At 42.5% G+C, this 22157-nt stretch overlaps 1 protein-coding gene across 1 annotated transcript; it reads right to left on the minus strand.

Annotated features, from left to right (window-relative positions):
• Positions 1-1054: 1054 nt before the first annotated feature.
• On the minus strand, positions 1055-4276 carry pitx2 (paired-like homeodomain 2; the record flags this gene model as incomplete). Its single annotated transcript, XM_079228224.1, has 3 exons — positions 1055-2536; positions 3388-3584; positions 4081-4276. The coding sequence occupies 3 exons, from the start codon at positions 4274-4276 to the stop codon at positions 1985-1987; spliced, it is 945 nt and encodes a 314-aa protein (XP_079084350.1). The 3' UTR covers positions 1055-1984.
• Positions 4277-22157: the final 17881 nt, after the last annotated feature.

The following is a 22157-nucleotide window of genomic DNA, read 5'->3' on the forward strand; positions in this document are numbered from 1 at the left end:
GAGCCCAAAGTCCCGCTATTCGACTTTGTCTCTGCGGGGTTTGTGTTGCGGGTTTCCTCCTCAGTGTCCAACCGCTCTGCTGCAGCTTCGGTCCACATACCTCTGTATCTCTCCGTGTGTGTGTGTGTGTGTGTGTGTGTGTGTGTGTGTGTGTGTGTGTGTGTGTGTGTGTGTGTCTTGTTTGCTCAAGCTTGTGAACTATAGTTTCCCTCGACCATATAGCTTTGTTGTGCTTTTTGCACGTTTGCACACTAATAAAGCCCTACTTAAAAAAAAAAAATACAAAAAAAAGCCACAATGCAAAAGCAAACAGATGCACGCGCGAGTCAGGTATGTGCATGAAGATAATTTACATTATTGCAGCACTTGAACACACAAACTCTGAACAAAAAGGTCCGTGTGGTGGATTTATATCTCAGTTATGCATCATGTACATAAACAAATCAGTAGCTTTTTTTAAACATTTTTATTAAATAAATGTGGTTGTGGATTGTAATAGGTTTTCTAGTAATCCTCTTCAGAGAATTATCTTGTGAGTTCAAACACAAGGAGACAGAAACAACCCCCTAATGGACTGTTGTCGCTGTTGTGTGGTCCAACTCCTGTGTGTTGATTCCCGTGTTATTTCAAGCAGCACGAGCAGCGAGGCCCTCGGCTGGCCGGGCAGACATGTATTCAGCAGTTAATCTGCCGGAGCATCTCGCTGCTATGTGTATTGGAGCGGCCATTGTTTCCCTCTATAGATTAGCCGCACAAGCACCTCACATAATCGAAAGGCTATAGACAGACTTGTCATTGCTTTACACCCCACTAACAGACTGGCGACACAAAGATTCAATAACATCAGAATGTTTTTGAACAATATATTTACTTCCATTAAATAAAACACAATAGTTTTTTTGGATGTTGAAAAAAAAAAAAAAAAAAAAAACATAAATCCGTACCAAATAGTATACACAAGAGCAAAAAACAAATATTTTTTTCGCAGGAACATTTTTGTTTTTTTTGTTTGATGCTGCTTCTTTTTTTCTTTTTCTTTTTTTAAAATCCAGAATTGCTATTCTAAATCGATATTCACACAGACATTAATAATAAATTTATAATATGTTAGAAACACACAACTGGTGCGTTTTAGTATGTACATTCCCTTTTGTGTTTGCAAGCAAAACATGATTCCTTTTTTTTTTTGAATTTTTTTTTTGTGTTCTTTTTCTTTTCCACATGCGTTGATAAATTGAACCTGGAGAGGACTGGAGGGTTAGAGCGCATTCAACTCGACAAACAGGAGATGATCATTCAAATATATACAACCTTATTAGTCAACAATTAACGTCCAAAATCCACCAGAAAAAAAACAACTCATGACGAGATATGAAAAATAAAACAGGCCTTATTTTCTCTGTTTTTTTTTTTCCTTTTTTTTTTTAAACTGTGGTGCAGTGTGAAGCAGGCCCGGACGCATCAAAAGAGGGAATACACCTAAAATCTCCCGTTTCAGTCTGACTCCGACCTGGAGTTGAGCTTGTTTCAGTGGTTCAGTCTTCTATAGTGCCCTTTTTGAGGAAGAAAAAAAAAAATGAAAAAAGTAGTTTTAGTAGTCTCTTGTTCCTGCGGCCGGCTGTTTGTGATTACCAACACACTGCAAAACAATGACCACCACAACGAGCCATTTGGTCTTGTAATCACCCTCAATGTATAATCCCCCCTCCAAATAACTGGATGGAACATCCGCACTGGTTAGTAATGAGCAGTTTGGGGATTTTCAAGGAACAAGTGGCAATATCTTGAAGAAAAATGCAGGACTCTCTCCAACTAGTACCAAGAAAATGCCCTAAATCACATGACTAAAGCACAATTATCTGCCAGGTTCCCTCACTCCTTTTTTAAATGTTTTATTTTTTTCAGAGAAAAATACCACAAAGTGTCACTACTAGCCTATATGACTCGCCACGGTGGTTATTTAGTTTGCAGTGCATGGTAGCTATTAGACTGGTCTGTCCACGGCGTATTGGCACGCGCTCAGATTAGTGCCCGGATTCTGCACGTATCCAAAACTCGAGTGCTGCTTGGCTTTCAGTCTCAGGCTGGCCAGGCTGGAGTTACAAGTGTCCCTGTACACGTAGGGAGGGGTCGGAGGCGCGTAGGGACACGCCGAGGTGGGCACCCCCGAGTTGAGAGACGGGTTACTGAGGTTGTTCAAGTTATTGAGGCTGTTGAGGCTGGAGCCCGGCACGCCGGTCACCGCCGATGGCACCATGCTGGAAGTCATGGAGGAAATGGAGTTGGACGGCGAGAACATGGTCTGCGAGGACAAGGGGTTGACGTTCATGGAGTTGAAGAAAGGGAAGCTTTTGGTGGAGAGCGAGGCCGACGTGAGGCCCTTGGCGGCCCAGTTGTTGTACGTGTAGCTGGGGTACATGTCTTCGTAGGGCTGCATGAGTCCGTTGAACTGCGGGCCGAAGCCGTTTTTGCAGAGCTCGGCTTGCTGGTTTCTTTCCCGTTTCCTCCACTTGGCTCGCCGGTTCTTGAACCAAACCTAGAGCAAAAGGAAAGCAGCAGGTTAGACATCATATTTGAGAATAACGTCATAATAAAAAGTATTTATATGTATGGGTAATCTGGCCAGAGTTTTACATTTTTACGACCGCGTAATTTGAATTCCACATACAAATATTTCTATAACGTCTACACATCCAAACGCTCTGTATTAATCCGTGTTCCCCCAGTGCAGACGGCTTTGAATGCGTCCTTATCTGAGCAGAATACACACCGGGCTCTCGCTGCACCGCCTTAATGTGCAGGGGATGTGTATTCCTCCGCAGGCTTCCACTAACACGCTGACCTTAAATCACACAGCACCAGGGCGGCAATCGCAAAATACAAGCTTTGCACCTCTTTCACACGAGCAAGGAGAACGCCGCTGGTATCTGCCACCAGCGACACAATGTCAACAGCCTCAACTGTTAACAACGTATTGGTGTGGAATTACACATAATGGGCAAATGGTTATTGTTTTTGTCCAATTTTTATTATGGAATTACTGGACAAATTCAAAGTGTGTCGAGAACCGCACATTTCATTTTGCGAAAACGGATTATTGTTGCATTGTGTGCAGATGTTTGGAACTATATTCAGCCTAATAGACAAACACATACAATCTAATTAAATTAAGCTTGAATCAGCAATGTATTTAAACATTTTTGTATTTTTTTAAATGTCCTACATTATTTACAAGGAATATTTCAGCCGTGCGTAAAGTTTGGTGTCCGTGCGTAATAATGATGAGGTATAAAGTGTTAAGAGCTTAACCGGGTTATTGGCCCAAATTACCCGAATTTATACACTCGAAATGTTTTTTTTTTGTTTCGCACCCAAGGGAGTACTCACCCTGACCCGGGCCTCCGTGAGGTTGGTCCACACGGCGATCTCCTCCCTCGTGCTCATGTCCGGGTAGCGATTCCGCTGGAAAGTGGCCTCCAGCTCCTGCAGCTGCTGGCTGGTGAAGTGAGTCCTCTGCCGCCGCTGCCGCTTCTTTTTGGGGTCGTCTGAGGAGTCGTCGTTTTTATTTTGGTTCTTTTCTTTTTCTGTCAAGAGGAAAATAAATGGATTCAGTCAAGGGGTCAGGAGGATTAATGAAGGCCTGCAATGCTTACAGAGAGGGAACCAAACAAAACGCTGAATCCATGACACTGTTGGGACGCGGATGAGCTGTTAACTGAGGGAGAAAAAAAATCCTCAGATTTCTAAAATAACCCCAATTACTCTTTTTTTTCAAATATAAATTTTGCAATTTTTCTGCATTTTATTGAACTTTAAAACCTTTTTTATTATGTAATCTGAGCACGCCGTATAATAATAACCGCGTGACAAGTTGTGAAAAAAACACAATACAAGCTGTTTTTAATTAACACAACCCAGAAACTTCCCACAACACCAGGCGCACAGGCCAGTGTCCAAACTGATTGCGCGTGAATCAATTGACAGCCATAGTCGCCTATTTGCACGCCCGCTTGTCCTGATGTCAGGAGGACATCTGCGGCGCCTCGCCGACAACATCTGCACCCCCGGCGCGGCTCTTACCGACTGACTCCGGGCTGGACGTGTCCGACACCGTTTGCACCTCTAACCGGTGCTTAGAGTCCACAGACCGCTGCAGCGGCTGCAAAGTGGAGGCCATCGCCAGAGCCGTGTGGTGCCCGGTGGAGGCGACTTTATTCCCCGTGACGTGGTGGTGGTGGTGGTGGTCTGTGTTTAATGGATCCCTCATAGAGTTCATCGGTAGCAGATCGCAAAAGCGGCTGTCAAACGCGGAGTAAGTCCCTTCAGTGCAACGAGGATGAGCGCAAAGTCCGTCTGCGGAATGTGTTCAGTTGTCCACAAAAACAACAAAAAAAGCGCACAGCGTGAGCAGTTCCTCCCGCGGCTGAGATGAACCCGTCTTTGTGTTTAAAGTTGCTCTAAAAGGGGCCATTGAGTGCTTCCATACCAGCATCGGTGGTAAACCGCGGCTACCTCGGCTGACTATCAGAGTGACAAGGACAGGTAGGTGATATTAGATCCAGAGGCATACACACACTACAGCGCTCTGTTCATTTCAGCTGTTGCCTGTGCCTCTCCCCAGAACCTTCCACGTCACCACGTTGCGCCCGCCCATCTGGCGCATCCTGACAGGCACGTCCATGTGGATGTGACTGCGCGTCCGACCAACCGGAGCTCGCGGAAACGAGATATGTGTAAGCCAATGTGTTTCTGCCGGGGCTGGCGCTTTATTTCCCCTCTTCCAAATAAAAGCATGTAAAGAGAGCTGGGACGCACGGTGTACCCGCGGCGTTGCGCAGCAGCCCAAGACCAAATAAAAAATGAAAATAACACACAGTTTGGCCTCATTTCACGAGATGGGTCCAGTGGCCCAGATAAAACGATGCAGTTTCTTATTGATACGCGAGCTGGTGCATGGCGCACAGCTCTGTCTGTCGCCGCAGTTTACTCAGGGACTCGATGTGGATAAAGCGGATTGTATTGAAAGCCGTATGGAAAAAAGAAGAGAGATGCACACTGAATATCAAACACAGCAGCCTGATATGAAGCACAATGGTCCTATCACAGGCACACGCAACAACAAAAAAAATACATGGAACTTCATATGTGCCCAAATAATTGCGCCATATGCGTCAAAAACAGTGCCATCGGACGCCAGACAAATATATGTTATATATGTTAAAGTTGCTGGGTGCAGAATGTGAATATGCAATGTGTGCATCAAAGGCAATGAAGAAACGGGAATAAAAAATGTGGTTTAAAAAAAAGAAAACGACTTCAAGGCAAACAACCACTAATGCGTTGCATTTAAACATCCCCATTCTAATCCTCACATCCAACTCCCATACTTGGATGTGAAGCACAACGTGACCAAAGTGACTTAAATTGGCTTACTCTCCACAAACATCCAGCCAGTCATACGAGTTGTCAAATGAGACGATCTCCTCTTGACCTCCCCGGAGTCGAGGTTCAAATATCCATTAAATCAACCCCACCGGAGCCACCGTTAACCGCGCAGGGCTCGGTTTGTTGACGACGGATTACTTCATCTGGGTGCTTAACGGGATCTCTCCACTCACTTTGCGCGTGGACCCCGCAGTCGCTCCCAGCCAGCACTCCTGTAGTGTTTTTTTTTTAATCTGATAAGACTCTCATTTGCCTAAGAATATCTGAAGGAGGACTTTTTTTAATGAGTTTGAGCCGATATGCCAGCAATTTCTTTTTTTGTGTGTGCGTGCGTGTGTGTGTGTGTGTGTGTGTGTGTGTGTGTGTGTGTGTGTGTGTGTGTGTGTGTGTGTGTGTGTGTGTGTGTGTGTGATGGTTTTAACCTATAACTCCCCAAAGATGGTGACGCGTTAAGGGAAAGTAAACATGCCTAATCAAACAAATGCGACTTTAATTTCCAAGGGGAGGGTTGGAGCAATGTCATCTGGGTAACAGGTGATTGGAGTGATGGACGGACGCTCACGCTAATTAATGCGATACATGCAAATGAATAAAAAGTACAACATTACGTATTTATTTTATATTCTGTCCCTTTTTTTTCTCATTCCATGACAAAGTGGGTCCATCGACACCACGTCCCGTCTCCACGTGGCCGGCTGGACGCCCATTCAGCCCCGGACGTTTGGACTTGGCGCTGTTAAGAAGTTGCGGGGCTAATCCCGTGAAAGCCCCTGATATATAAATACCAGCAGCCCAGAGACTGTATGCAGCACACGCGCACTCCGAGGGACGGAGGAGACTTTATTAAAACACCGGGAGCCAATCGCTCCTCATGCAGGGCAATAAAACCTTGTTGGGACAGTCTCTGGGTGATTCAATTAGGACGATGCACATTTTAAGTTGGACGCATTCGTGTCATTTAATACTTATGGATTTATTTTCATTAAGATTATCATTTTTGGTGGATAAACAAATGTTCATATATTTACAGAAAAGTCCATTTTTAAATGTGGGTGGGGGTAAACATATGATTAGTCCTTTTATAGGATAGTAATGCATGATATTGTGCATTAAATAAACTTGATTAAAAAAATAAAAGTTTGACATTTCAAAATAAAGCTTCTATTTTATTCAAATAAAAAAATAACAAACCAATATTTCCCACGTCTTGTTTGATGCCCAGCAGCGGGCAGTCTTTTTGTTTCCCCCTCTCCTCCCCGCCGTATTGTAATACTAAACTTGAAGTGGATTATCGGTTTCCTCTTCATTTCTACCTTCTGAATGCTTTATCTCTCTTCTGCGGATTACTGCGCGCAATAGGCCTCCGCCATTGAGGGCCATTAATTAGCAATTCAGTCAATATAGTGGGAGACGACAGGTCTTTTTTACATGGGATTAAGGAGACATCAGATTCCTCCATTAGTATATTCCTCCTCACGAATGGGCTTTCATTATACATTTAGTTTTCCCCAGAGTCGACCCAACGAGCGCTGCATATATTACAGCAGAGCAGTTGGTGTGTCTCTATTTGCAGGCGTCACTTCGACTCCCCTCCCGTGTGATTCATTTTTTTTTATTATTATTTGAGTTATCCTATTATTCTTAATCGATGTGCAGCTGCGATGCTATACGAGCAGCCCGCCCTCTGCCACCATGTTGCCCCATCAGCGTCGGCTAAATGAGACGGAATGAGAGTTATCGGTTATTCGTTTAGCACCCTAACCAGACCTGATGTCATCTCCCCGACACGTTGGAGAATAATTAATAAATCCCAGACTTTGTCGAGCAAGGGATTCTGGCTTTCCCTTTTAGTCTCTTGTTGGGTTGTGTTCGTATAGATGTTATTTAGGGAAAACATGTGGTCGTTGCGGATGGAATCGAAGTAAAAGGAAAAAGTCACATGTGTGTTTTGTTGGTGTGATAACGACCTTCTGGCAATTTATAAAGTAGAGGCTGTAGTAAAAATGTGCATATGCATGTCTATTATTCTAATGGCAGCAAATGATATCGCTGTCATCCTGATTAAATCCTTCGGATGACGCTCTGAAGCTGCGGATCCGCGTTGGACCACCAGGTGTCGCTCTAAGACAGCGAACACGCAGGATTCTCCACACTGAGCAGCTAAGAGGCCGACATATCGGCGACTATACCACGTATTTTGGGAACAAACCAGTGACATCTACTGCAAAATAAATAAATGAAATGAACTGGAGAAATATCAAAAGTGTACCCTCACAAATGAAGAAGACAATGAAAGATTGTTTTGTGTAAAATCACCGTAATATTGCCTCTTTTTTTTTAATTAGAGAGGCTGAGCTTGTTTCTAAGAAACCTCACAAAAGAGGAGGACGGCAAAAACAATTATCTCACAACATATAGAGCCAGAACTGTTCACTCATTTGAAATAAAAGCAGGTTTTAAGATCAAGACATACGAATTTCTGGCCGCTTCTTCAATTAAACTTGCAGTAAATGAGCTGTAATAATACATTATTCTAATCTGTTTTTTGGAAGCCACACAACCCGTTAGCCTGATCAAGAGTGCTGCTAATGTAAATTGACTGGAATATAATAGAGAACCGACAATGTACAGATATTATGTCCAACATATCCATGTTTCATCATTTCCGTGACGTGTGGGAATGCCTCGGCATCGGTGATGGATGACATACTCACCGATTTGCGCGCAGGTGGTGGCTAGTTTGCGGCAGTGGGAGTCCATTATGGCAATTTAAGGAAACCGCTTCTGTAAAAACAGACAAAAGAGCCATAATTAGCCGGTGAGTCTGGTAAACAAGCCGCTGTGTTGTTCACCGTCATCCCATTCTTCCTCTGCAGTCAATATATATATTTGGAGTCCAACACAAGAGTAAAAAGGTATAGTGGTGCGCTCAAAGGATAAGTATTGGATTACAAGAGCAAAATGCTGGTGGTCTTTGGGGAACATGTTCCAAATGGCAAAAAAAATAAAAAATCTAAATTCAAACATTCAAGAGCATATACTATATATAATATAATAAAAGGAAGCTTGATTGTTTGAATGAGTCTAATTCTCATTCTGATATAAAAGTCTCGTTATTTCATTTATTTTTTTGTGGAAAAATTGCGTCAGTGATCGATTTATCTCCCATTAAATTGCATCTGTGTTGGGAAAAGCAGAACAATACATGGCAAACATCTCTGAATTAAAAATAAATAATGGACACAAGATGATCTCTGACGCTTTATTCACTTGGTTTTAAAACGACTTATAGTCTAAAGCTATATTCTATTCCACGCCATGTATAGTTCTATATTTTTCCAGTGTAATATTTATTTTTGTGCAGTCTGAATATATCAAACATGAGCTGGATCTTGTGTTTTTTTCTTTTTTTGCTGCAGCCTGCAGTTGGAAGTGGAGTGATTCCGTAGTAAAATCATGGGATTAGAGTCTGATTGAGATGTCTGTCGGTGGGATATTACAAAATTCATTATCGCAGCCCTCATACTACCTCGATATGAAGTTACACAGATGGGGTTTTATTAGTCCAGGCTCGCACTGTTTGCTTATGATAATTCAAGTCGGGGGGAAATTTGCATGCAGTCATGCTGTTAACCATTTTCCCCAGTTCTTCTCTTCACCTGCTCTACATCATCTGTGAGCTTTATTTTTTTATTTTTTCATTCTTTTCTTCCATTTCTCTAATTCCGGAGATGCAGTTACTGGAGGTTAAGTTTTACCTGCACGACCTTTCTGCTCACCCCTCCTCTGTGTCCCCACTGCAAAATGAAATAGTGGGGTCAGGCTGTAAGGTGTGAGGTCACATGATGCGACTCAGTGTTATCTAATCACTGAGATTTAATCGGGGGTCCTTCCAATATGTCAGCCTGGCTGCTCCGCGGCCCCTCAAATATAGTGTTATTTATGCATTTTACTGTATTTTCTTTTACTGTAAAAAATAAAAAAATATATTTATGTATAGGGGTACCTTTTTTTTTTAACATCAAAGGATATGTTTGATATATTTTATCTCTTGTTGCTGGAGACTTCAAATTAAAGGCATGCAATTCCTTAAAATGTACAGGAAATAAACATTTAAGAATGTTAAAAAATATAAGGTGTAATATTTACATTTTGGCCAAAGCCATCGATAACATTGTGCTAATTTAAAAAAAAACACATGGGACAACAAAATGTCAGCAACAATGTCTTGAAAAATATATTAGCCTATAATATTACCAAGCCTGCTAATAATTACACTTCTAGTAATAACAATTTCTGATCATTTTGTGACGGTTTCGTAGAAATTAAGCCTGGTAATAAATATTCTATATATATATATATATATAATTTTTTTTTTACATATTCCCCAGTCAGTGTATGTCCAGTAGGAGCTGTTCAAAGATCCAGCTGCGTTAATATTATGATTACTTGTATTAATCCCGTTCATCCATTCATTCTCTCTGAAGCAGCCTCGTGAGTCAGACCCTCACGTGGCGGGAGGCCCAGCGCAGACAGAAAGCTGGCATCGCCTCGCGCCGGCTTTACTCGTGAAATGAACACAGAGGAGCAATGAGACTGCAGCCTTTTACCGGGAGACGAGTCCACTGACCTCCACCATATGGCCCGGTATTAAATAAAGGCGTGAGACCGTGAACGTCGCATCTTTTTCTCCCAATATTACAAAACGATGCACACTTTAAAACTCCTTTAAAACAAAAAGTATCAACAGGGTTATTTTAATTTATCTTTGGAGAGCTTAGGAGTTTATACGCGTTGTTTCTTTTCGCATTTTATTGGAATCCGTGAACTTTTAGAGCACTAAAACTGACGAGCTGCAGGATGTGATTCTAAAATGTTCAATTCCTCTGATACATAAATCGATATTTTAACAGTTTCCTCGAAATCAAAGCCCTTAACTGCGGGACAGCACCGTGCCGTTTACCCCTCCTTTCTTTTTCATTCTCCCCCTCTACACTCCATCGCCTCTAATGATGCATCATTATCATCCGCCGACCTGGAAGCAGAACCCATGCCCTCACATCGCTTCATACACATTACGGTACACGGCTTGGAAAGTCGCATCAGAAACGCACCACAAAAGGCACACACACACACACACACACACACACACACACACACACACACACACACACACACACACACACACACACACACACACACACACACACACAAACAACAACAACAACAACAACAAAAACAACAACAACAAGAGGTGGAACAAATCCCTGCACTTGCATTAAGTCACATCTCAGTTTAACTTGTATTGTTAGCGCTTCTTCTGCTGCACTTACCAGCTGTAGACACCGGTGGGTTCTGGGTTTCCAGCCGGCGGCGTGTTATTCTCAGGCGGAGAGATAAATTCCACCGTCCAAAAAAAACGCGCTCGTGACACCAGTGATTCAGTTTGTTTTTTCAAAGAGCGACGATTGAAGAGCAACTTTCAAGGTCCAGTAGCGCCGAAGTCTAAGTTTCTGTCCGGATATGTGAGCCGCTTTTGCGTGGATGTGCTCCCCCGGCTATGTTATCCCAACAAAAAAAGAAAAGAAGAAGAAAAAAAGAGACGCAGCGCTATACCTTAGGATAGTTTCATTTATGCGCATAAATAAGCATCTGTTTATGGGACGAGGAGAAGCGCTTTCATCCAAGTCTCCCCTTGGTTCGTCCTCTTCTGTCTTCCTCAACTTTTTTCCCCTTCAAAGACGCTGCGAGAGTGGCGCATTTTTTTTCTCCTCCTTTTGAGCTCAGAGAGGGACCCCGTGTTTGTGTGTACGTGTGTGCGCGCGCGCCTTCTTCTTTTTTTTTTAAAGGGGTGTGTGTGTTTGTGTATGTATGCGCAGAGGGCAAACTTGGAGCCTCTCAACTTTCATCGACAATCAAACAAAAATGCAGGATGGCACCTTTATAAAAAAAACACGCAATGTTATACAAAAACAACAACCTGATATTCCTTTTAGCCACGGTGCGTTCACTGTCACGTTGCACCGTCTGAGGTGCAGGCATGCAAAACACGCACAGCCAAACGGTTCCATTTGCCAAACCACAACCTGCAATTTACAACAAGCAACTCAACTGCTTATTATCTACACTGTGCGCGCGCAAAATAAACAGCCATAACCCGATTTATGACTAACGCCACTTACTGGCAGTTCATAAGAAGTATTGTATATTTAAAGTCACAAACACGGAAGACAATCTATTATGTAACCAGCAAATTGGAGCCTAATTAACGCTCAATTAAGCCCATTGTTTGACCATTATAAACACCGATTGTAAAACAATTTAACACATTTCAAACGCAATATTTTGAATATTAAGAGGGGGGGAATAAACCCAAACGTATTTAAACGTGGGCTCCTCCAGGGCCAGACAGAGCCCGGTCGGGTTGCGGATTTACGTGCAGATGAAGAGAACAGCTGGCTCGGATGCAAATGCCCTTTTTATGGATCCGTTCTGTTGGATACAGACTGATTCTCTCTTCGCATTTTAAGCGAGGCGAGCAGACCGGACGCGGCCCGCGCGCCTAATCCGGTTTTTACATTTTTAGTCATACTCCCATTAAAGCGGTAATTAATGCGCACATCCACACGGGAATATCCCAGCAATAGGGGACGCTGAAGCAAATCAAGCGCACCCCCCTCCTCCACGAACAGCATTTGGTGAACCAGGGATGGGTTTGAATACTTGTAACCTAAACACACACAGGTGATGTGATCGATGCACTGCAGCCTCACAAAGGGGGACTAAAAGAAGCGTTGCCATTTTATTATTATTATTATTATTATTATTATTATTATTATAGCTTATCTGGTTTATTCATTCAGGACTAAACCTTATAGACTATATATATATATATATATATATATATATATATATATATATATATATATATATATATATATATATATATATATATATATATATATATATATAGTCTTATACCAAGGCCCAAGAAGGCCATATTTTATATGATTTTTTTTCCACTCGCCTAAACACACGCGAAGGCAGAAAAAACGAGCTTTGGTATTATGAGGACACAATAAATAAAGTGTTTTTTATTTGCCAACACAGCTCGCTTAGGTCTTCAAAAATGTGACCCCGTGCGTTTTAATATGAGATGTTGTGATATGACACACGCTCGTATAAAAAGCGCAAATATGTGCACGCGCGCGCGCTCACAAACAAAAAGCAAAAAGCAGAAAGCATCAGCCCCGCATCACGCGCATCCTCAAATCACGCCCCGCCCGCACGCGCAGGAGGAACAGAGGAGGAGAGGCGTGATGGCTCGGCTGTGTTATTCTCCTCCTTACCTTCTTTATACGAAGGAAGAAAGGGAAGGAAAAAAAGAAGAAAAAAAAGTCAGTCAAGAGCCTCCTCTTTCTCACGCAGAAAGGTGCAGAGGAATGCCTGAAGTTCAGAGGAGGCTGGCGGGTATGAAATCTTTCGCCTCGGGGCCGAACCGGCGGCTTCTTTTCATTTCAAGCGCTTATCGATTCTCCGTTGTCATCTTTGGCGACGCAGAAGGACACTTGAAAGCATTTCTGATGGGGCTGTGATGTGAGAAACGGGGTGACCTGCTCTGCTGACGCGCTCTCTGGATTGTTAACGAGCACATCAGCCCAGCAGCCTCAGTACAGTCGGACATTTCAACTCTTCCCCTCTTCCAGAGGACTTTCACACAGTCTCTCTCCACAGCATCAGCATCCAGGCCTCCACTTTAGAGAGGAGAGGGGATGGACTGCCCAGCGACACACACACACACACACACACACACACACACACACACACACACACACACACACACACACACACACACACACACACACACACACATGTAGGCCATTATAGTTTTTTATTTGAAAAAAAGTGGGAAAACCTATTTATTCTGAATTAATTGGCCTTTTTTCTTCTGTGACTGATTACAGACTTAATTTAATGCATAAAACACAACATACGATTTCCAATATGTAGATCTGTAAAGCCTGACAGGGATATGACTTATTCAAAAGGACTAAATATGCATTCTCAAGCATCATGACCTGCAAAATACAGCCCCTTATTACCAGTAAGCTTTGTCATGTCATATTACTATTGTGTGCCAAATTGCACTTTGTAAATACAAAAAAAACTTAATTACAAAAAATAAGTCTAATAATCTTGTGTCAGAGACATATTCATATGGAAAAGGTCCTTTCCTGCAACCTTTGCATCGATGACTAATCGATTAAGTTGCAGTTAAGTTGGACAGAAATACATTTAAAAACCAAGCGTGTCTCTGATTTCTCTTCCACAGGGCTGTCATTAAAAGTGAATCTAAACCTTTTTTCCCCAAAGCGGAGACACAGACGAGTCCTGTCATTCATCGTTCTGTTGCACTGGGAAGCTTGAGTATTGCAGATGTGAAACGGTTCCATTATTCAGAGGTGCTTTTTCACTGAGAAACCAGCAACATTTTCTTCTCACCCCACACCCCTCCCCTGTTTTTAGCCTCAAACCACATGCGATTGTCGCCTAGTATTCTGTCTGGCCAACACTCTGTGGCCGTGTAATAAAAATTTGAGTGAAATTGGTGTTTCCAAACCCACAAATCTTTAAACAAATCAGTTTATGTACTGCTAATATGTTAGAAATAAAGTAACGGCTGGGACTTTAGTTTTATTGTGGGGGGGGGGGTAAGAGGGGCGTGACTCTGATTGAGGGGAGGAGGATGGTAGAGGAGAGGAGAAAGGGAGGATGAATAGGAGAGAGGGAACATTAGATGAGGCTTTCTCCTTGGAGACAGAAATATCCTGTGTGCATTTCAATTTGTCAAGTATCACTCCAAGAACGTTATTAGCGAAAACGCTGCCTGTAAATTAACCAAATTAAAAGGGTGGCTCTTTGATGGCTCTTGAGCTTGTTGAGCGGCTTTGTGGCTGATCCTTGCTCTTCCAGCTCTGTCACAGCACCAAAAGGGAGACGAGCGGCACCGACGCTAAGCACTGCAACTCAGCAACATGGCTTGTGGTTTTCAACCGTTATGTGCAAGGCCAGTAAATGACTTACACCACGGGCTCCCCTTCACTCCTCCCGACGTGCCCGGCCATGGTGTATATTTAAAAAGCACTCGGCTCTTCGTCTTTGTCTTCTTCTGTAATTATCCCATCCTCGGCTTCCAAAGAAAACGCTCAGCTGATGTCATTGTGGTTTTGGCCAACCCGAGTACTCTAATATTAATCCCATGCAAGAGGCGGCTTCCAGTGAATAACAATTACTTTGAATTAAACTCTGGTCCGTGTTTTCATGTGAACACATTACCTCCTGTCATTGCCGGTCAGTCAGACGAGCCGGCCTCCGTTCCTCTTGACTTTGGACATGACATGGCTTTGGTCAAGCATGATTAGAAATGTCCCCGAGACTCGGACGGCATTCATTACGCTGACAGCCGCAGACGGGATGCTTTTTTTCCTTTCTTCTGGCACGTGGTTGATCTTGGGGAAAGTAATAGTTGGTGCATGCATAAACACATGCGGCCTCAGCCTTAATCACAGGTGCGAGCGGGCCAATAAATTGCTCAAGCAGGTCTCTGATCAATTACATGAAAAATCAATGGGAAGCTGCCACTAACCTGCCTAAGGGGAAATCGGCCAAGAATTAAATTGGTGTGATAAAATGACTATGATGCCTCCCACCCCGTCAATAACATGTAAAGCAGTTCAGCTACATGTTAACTCTCCTGTCAGCAGACCTGAGGTGGACCCAAAGGTCACAACTGGAATCAGCTTAGTCCTAATTGGTCTACTGTGGCAGAGAGAGAGGGCATGAGGAGGCGGAGGAGGAAGGGAAGGAGTGTAGCATGGATGATGTATTTAAAAAAAACAAAAAATTTATGTTTGGGGGAAAAAAAAGATGTAGATACAGCCATAACATGTAATTCATATGTAACCATGCGGCAACCTTCAGCACCAACGACTGAAGCCAATGCGGAAGAGTCTTAAACTTGCATTCTCCCTGCTGGCCAACAGGGGGCGACTGCTCTGGTTGCATAAATAAGTCAGATTGTTTGAATGTCTATAAGAAAATTACTCTACACTTGATGTATTACCTTAGTTAACGTTGTAAACATGAGATTCAAGTCTCAAGCGGTCCCATTTAGAGTAAAATAGACCGTAAAGCAGAGCATGATTTAGGGCGGGGCTACCTTGTGATTGACAGGTGGGCTGTCTCCACCAGAGCCGTATAAGACGTCTCTACGTCTCTCCTCCGCAGTCCGAATATGGTCATTGCTGTTCACTAGTTGCAAAAAAACAAGATGGCGACGGCCAGATCGTTGAATTCGAGGTTTTCAAAACGTCCGTCCACAAACCAACGGGTGACGTCACGATGACAACGCCCACTTTCTCTGTTCAGTCTGTGTATGTAACCCACGCAAACATAAGCCAGGACTTAGATTAGATAGATAGATGTATAGACTTGCTGGGCTGCGGCTAAGGAAGTCAGGTTAACGTAGCATAATGTAGCATAAAGAGGGTCAAAGAAAAAATCTCTCCAAAATGGATTAATTTGTAAATTGGGAGTCTTAGACTGCAGCGTTGATGAGACACTAGCTACAAGCTTTTTGAAAACACTAGTGCCATGCAATCTTAAGTGTGATTGTTATAAGACCCATCTCTGGAGCCCTTCCTTGCTGACTCTATTGCTGCACAAACAGGAAATCACTTTGAACATGATAGAAAGCTGCTCAGAAGGAATGGTGTAAAATTGGTGTAAAGCTATAACTTGGTTCCAGGCCTCGGCATTGCTTCCCACATCTCTGTATCAAATAGTCCCGTTGGTCTTCCTGTGGTCTCGTGATATAGAAAGGACGACCATGTTTACAACTGGGGAGCGTTCACGTTGTCAGACAACTGAAGATGATTGTTTGATAGCAGAGTTGGTCTTGTGGGGGTTAAAAAAAAACATTTTTCATCGACAATCTATCGCACTCTAATCATACATGTAGCTTTTATTACGTTTTCGACAGACCCTGGCTGTCCCAAGAGACATTCATATTGGTTTGGGTTTCAAGCACTTCCTAGTGTCAAGTCGGTTTCATCAGAACTTTCAGAAAAAATTCCCACTTGAATGCACATGTCGTGTCATATAAGTCAGAAACTGATAATAAGGGAAACTCTGAAACGACTAGCGAGGCCTCAATGACGGTGGTTTCTTTGGTCGGAGAAATAACCGATTCAATCAGAGTGTTCAAGGTGGGACTTAAAATAGTGACATGGTCTCCCTGTACCAGGGTGATACAAAAAAAGAAGATAGACAGAAACATTGTGAGAAGCGTGGATGAGATGGATGCAGCTCTGCAAATTGTTGATTTGAGAAACGCTAAGCTAACTGCTTTTTTTGTGGACTGGACATTGGTTGGTTAGGACAACATCACCTCACAGACACTGGCTAACATGATTTGAATGTCAGAAACTGAATAGTCTTTGATAACCTGATAAGTCTTTGATAACCTGATAATTGGACGGAATTTGTGTGGACTGCAAATTTAAAGAAAACAACTTGGACGAACACAGGTTTTATATAAATTAACAGCATTTCAGAAACATGAGAGAGAAAAGCAACGGAGATAAAATGTAGTGAAAGAAAGATGGACGTAAGAAGATTGAAGTTGAGATGCAGCAAAGGGGAGAACATAACATTCATGATCCAAGGACAGGGTTTAACAAAACCAGCTAGATGCAGATCCAAAAGATCACTTCCAAAAGGGAGATAAAGGACGACAAAGATAAGAGATGAAGTCGGAGAGGCAGAGAAGGAGAAAGGGAGGGAGGGAGGGAGGATAATCTGAAATCAGGATGCTAGTCTCATGTCCTGTGCTCTGATTAGTTCCGGTGTTTCATGCTCGTCTCCGCTTTCCATGGAGCCCCGTCGCCTGGCTGAACCGTAAACGAGTACACAGCCTTTTCGCCACAACACACCCGACCAACCCGATCACCTCCGAGACGACGTCGGGGGTCAACATCCACTCGTATACTGTAAACCTGCACCGCACGCCTCTGTGTCATACCGCTTTTATACGCGGCTGGTTTTTAAGAAACGGCGTTGCAAGCTTCCCTCCTTGGGCGACTGTGTTGAACAATGTCACACATAGACCCTCAACGGGCCCTTTGGCCTTTTCCCTTCAAATCACTCCTTCAGTTCGTGGAAGTCGCAAGAAAACGTGGTGGAGGGAGGTGGATGTTTGTGCACTCATAACTCTTCATGCTGGATACAATATTTGCTGCGTGTGTGTGTGTGTGCAGGGGTTTCTGTGCGTGTGAGTGGCGTGGAGGAGAGAAAGCTGTGAGGAGGGGGTGGGGGGTGTTTAATCCAGTCCCAGTGTGAAACTGTTGACATTTGTGCTTTTTTTCCCTTCATTATGTGACTGGGGCTGTTTTGCGCTGGATTAGCTACAAATCTCCCATGCAGCACATTCAGCATGCCACTAGTAGTTTAACTTCATTAATAATGGATGAAGAGATTGTAATCCAGGAGTAAGAGAGCATGGAGGAGCACTACACACAGAGAGAGGGAGAGAGGGCACCCCTCTGGTCCAATGTTTTTTCTTTCTTTCTTCCACAACAATCCAGTGTTGCCGATGCTATACCTGGTTTTACGACCCACGTGTAATATTGCATCAATACCTTTGTCTCAGGTTGCAATTTGCCTGCAATCCACAAAGGTAGGGGTGTGTAATCGAATACGTGGAGGGGTGAGTAAAAAAGGGGGGGACTTCGGAAGTCTCTGCGGTGCATATGCTAGTATCTTCCATTGATTGTGTTTACTCAAGCTTCTCATTGCAGACTATTATAGAAGACCGGGGGACACACCCTGGCCTAACAGCAGGATGAGGGAGATTAAAGGTGTACGTATTCACTATTTCTTTCCCCACTGCCAGCTTTGATTTCTGTCAACAGAATGGAGATGCGGCCTGAGCAGAATAAAACACTTAAATCCGGTGGTGAGACCTATAGGGTAACAATAATCCCACATATATGAGATTATTATACATTTTATGGTATTGAGTTGTTGTTTTTTGGACCGGCATGGATAAAGCACAAATACAATCTTTAGAGTAATGATCTGCTGCACTCTGGGAAGCATCTCTCTGAATACATTCCCAGTATAGAAAATAATGCAGTCTATATGTCTGTCTACAAAAATAGCTTTAAAAAGGCAGAAGAATAACTAGATATTTATCACTGGCTGTGATTAACCACCATGCCTGGAAAAACATCTATAACGGCTCCTCCTACAAAGACAATCACATTCTTAATTGTTTTAAAGGTGGGAAGAATAGATGAATAAATAGATCCTGAAAGCTATGTTTGCAGATCATCAACACTGACTTAACCATTTTCCTGGTGGTTATTAGGAAAAGGTCTGTAATCCTTTTTTGATGCTTTGGTTTGATAAATATGCAACAAATCCTCATATATGTTACGAAAAAGTTACTCATTTTATGTAAATTTTCCCACAAAAGTCCAGCAACACAAGTCTATTTCCACTCATTCCATGCATACAGTCTTTTCAAAATAAACTTCCATCATCACAGGCAACAACTCACTTTGGTTTAGGCGACACTACTACTTGGTTTGGGTTCAAATAACTTCTGATGCGGCCCCACGTCAGTACAGAGGTTACGTGACAAGTCAACGATGACTTCTCGTTTCACAGGGCGCCTGAACAACGGTCTGCTGGGTAAAATACCGTTTGTTTGTTGTTGTTTGTTTGACGCTGCATGCGAACAACCCGAATTATGAGACATTCTGCTCCAGTGGAATTGTTCAAGTCAAAGAAAGGTCGAAGAAGAATGGAGGAAAGACTGAGGCTTTGATAAGGCTTCAGTCTGGTAACGTTAGTTTGACTGGTTCTATACAGGCCGGTTTTATGGCCCGCTCATTTTGATACCTATATTTCAATATCAGTAAGAACTGACAAATGACCAAAAGCCCTTTGAATTAGTCTGCTCCAACCAATCACCAGATGTATCGGGACTAAATATGTTTCAGGCATACTAATAGAAGGGCAGTATGGACATTGAACACACAGTATATATCTTTCAGTGTTTCAGAAGAAAAAAAAAGAAGAAAAAAAGCAACACAAATGAACTTTTATGTTGGTGGTTTTGGAGTTGACCAACAAATCCACAAAGAGAGGAGATGATGGTTTCCACAACTCTGCACTACTGCAGCCATGTCAGAAGGGAAAAATAAACTGATGGGAGGTGGAGTTCACTGATCGGTTTCTAAATGATACGACCAGAAATCTATGACAAACTGACTTTCTATAACGGTCCTACAACAGACAGCTGATACGTTACTGTTGAAAGAAATTTAAGTAGAAAAGAATGAATGCTCTTGCTTTTAATTCATATAGTTAATTACACCCACAATACAAAACTGTAGCCTTCTGATGTGGTAAGAGAAACATATTGGCAGTTCAAATGCAGCAGGTGGAGGAGAGGTCTCCTGGCACAGTAGCATGGGATAAGATGAGATAATTACCCAAAAGGTTCTGAAAGTCAGCCGTTTGAGAACTTCCTGTTTCAGTTGATCAGAAATCTTGTTTGTTCTTGTCAGTCTGAAAGGAGCGGGATCGCTGCAGGATCGCTTCCTGTCCCGTTTTGACAGTGAGATCCCCACCCGGCGGCATTTCCCAACAAGACAACAAATCAAAGCATCTGCCTACTTTATATTAAAAGATCAAAGTGACAGCGTAATTACAAAAGATGAACTGTATTGATCCCAGAGGGCAAATGTGGGTGTTGAGTGAAAGTGGAATATCTGATGTTCACAACAACTGCCAAAAACAGTTAATCTCTCTCACACATGATTGTGATATTCACAATATGACAATATTGGAGTGTTTAGTGATGGGGCGATGGCTGTAGGCAATCCAAGTCAAGATAGAGTCCAGAAAGATTGAATCCTGTTCAAGACCATAAAAGGGTATTGTGTTTTTTCAAAGGATTAAAGAGTTCGGAGGGACGGAAACAATGTATTCATGAATAAGATTGATCAATCTTCTACATCAAACTAAGCAATGCATATAAGGATATTTCTCAATTCTCAAGCCTTAGACTGAAACAATTCCGAGTCCGACAAGTCTAGACCAAGAATTCGAAAAAAGTCATCTTGAGGCCGGACTCAAGGCAATAAATTTGGTTTTTAAGATTTCATCAATTTGACTTGCTTTAGTAGACATAGCACAGATCTTCCGTTCATGAAAGCCGCCACATCCATCACTCATTTTCCACAACAGATGTTTAAACGTGTTATCTGTTGTGAGTCAAGCATGAAAGAACACTGTCACACCTTATCAGCAGACACAGGAAATGAAAAGTAGTCAAATGTGAACTTTGCTGTTGTCTATTTTGTATGTTCTTTGCTATTTTTGTTATAACATAAAACAGTCTTGAACTTTATTAAGCAACCTCAGCGAATGTAATCATCTGTCATTATGTCGACAAGCGTTGGATCAGTGTCATATAAATGTAACACTTCTAAATATCTTCTTCCCAAATGTCTAATCATTCAGTTTTTTTTTGTAGATTTCATCTCTCATGTTTTCTTTTTCCGTCCCAAATCCATTTAAAAAGACGTGGTTCATATCTGCGGCCCAGTGTACACATGGTGGGCCAATGCTACTGGGACGGTTGTGGGTTTAGCACTTTGCTCAAGGGCACAGCAGCTGTGGTTGAGGCGGAGGAGCGCGTTTACTGTCCCAGCAGTGCAGTCGCGTCCAGTCGCAACCTTCCTTGTGTAACCATCAGATCATGTAATTAGCTGCAGGCTGTCGGAGGTGCAGGGAATACCGGGCGGACAGCTTTGATGTGTAAGGGTGCCACATTGCTGCAGATAAATGCTTAATGGGCTAAGCCTAGGTGATGTCATAGTTCACTGTAATAGCAGTTGCCTGCCTCATAAATAATGTTTAAGATTGTTTCCAAGTACGTCTTTTGAGTGACACGTCAGTTTGCTCCAGTCGGTGCTCCGTTGACCCCTGGCATGCCGTGAATGTCGCACAACAGTTTCCATTGTGATGAACAGATGCACGATGCCATGACTATCACTACTAAAGGAGTTTTCCAGCAGAAAAAAAAGGAGAGACAAAATTAGAGTAGTGGCAGTTTGTCATTGTCAAAAAAGAAAACCCGTCTAAAGTTTCATGCTGCTCAATAATAGATCTAAGGATTTCATTTTTTTTCCAACGTGGACACACACCACTTTCAGTCAGTCATCACAACAGATTCACAGACACACATGCTCACACATTAACTGTAGGGTGTCATGAGAAAAATGCCAGCACGGCCTAAACCCTCACTGATGGATGGAGGGAAATAAAGTTTTCAAGTCAAGAAACAAATGTTTCTACTCTTATTACAGCGAAGGATTTTAACTATTTAGTTTGAAAATAGTTGAAAACCTAACTGTCCAAAAATCACGATGTGAATAAAACAATAAAAAGCTGCGATAAACTAGGTCACAGATGTATTGTCCCTTAAGGATATGATTAGGACTGCAACTGGAAAACATTTTCATTGAGGATGTATCTGTTTTTGACCTGATTCACTGTTTATTGCCAGAACCCGAGGTGACATCTAAACAGTCTAAAGATATGTAATTAACAAAGATATAAAACAGCAAAAATCCTCA

This window comes from Taurulus bubalis, assembly GCF_910589615.1.
Source record: "Taurulus bubalis genome assembly, chromosome: 13".
NCBI classification, from domain to species: Eukaryota; Metazoa; Chordata; class Actinopteri; order Perciformes; family Cottidae; genus Taurulus; species Taurulus bubalis.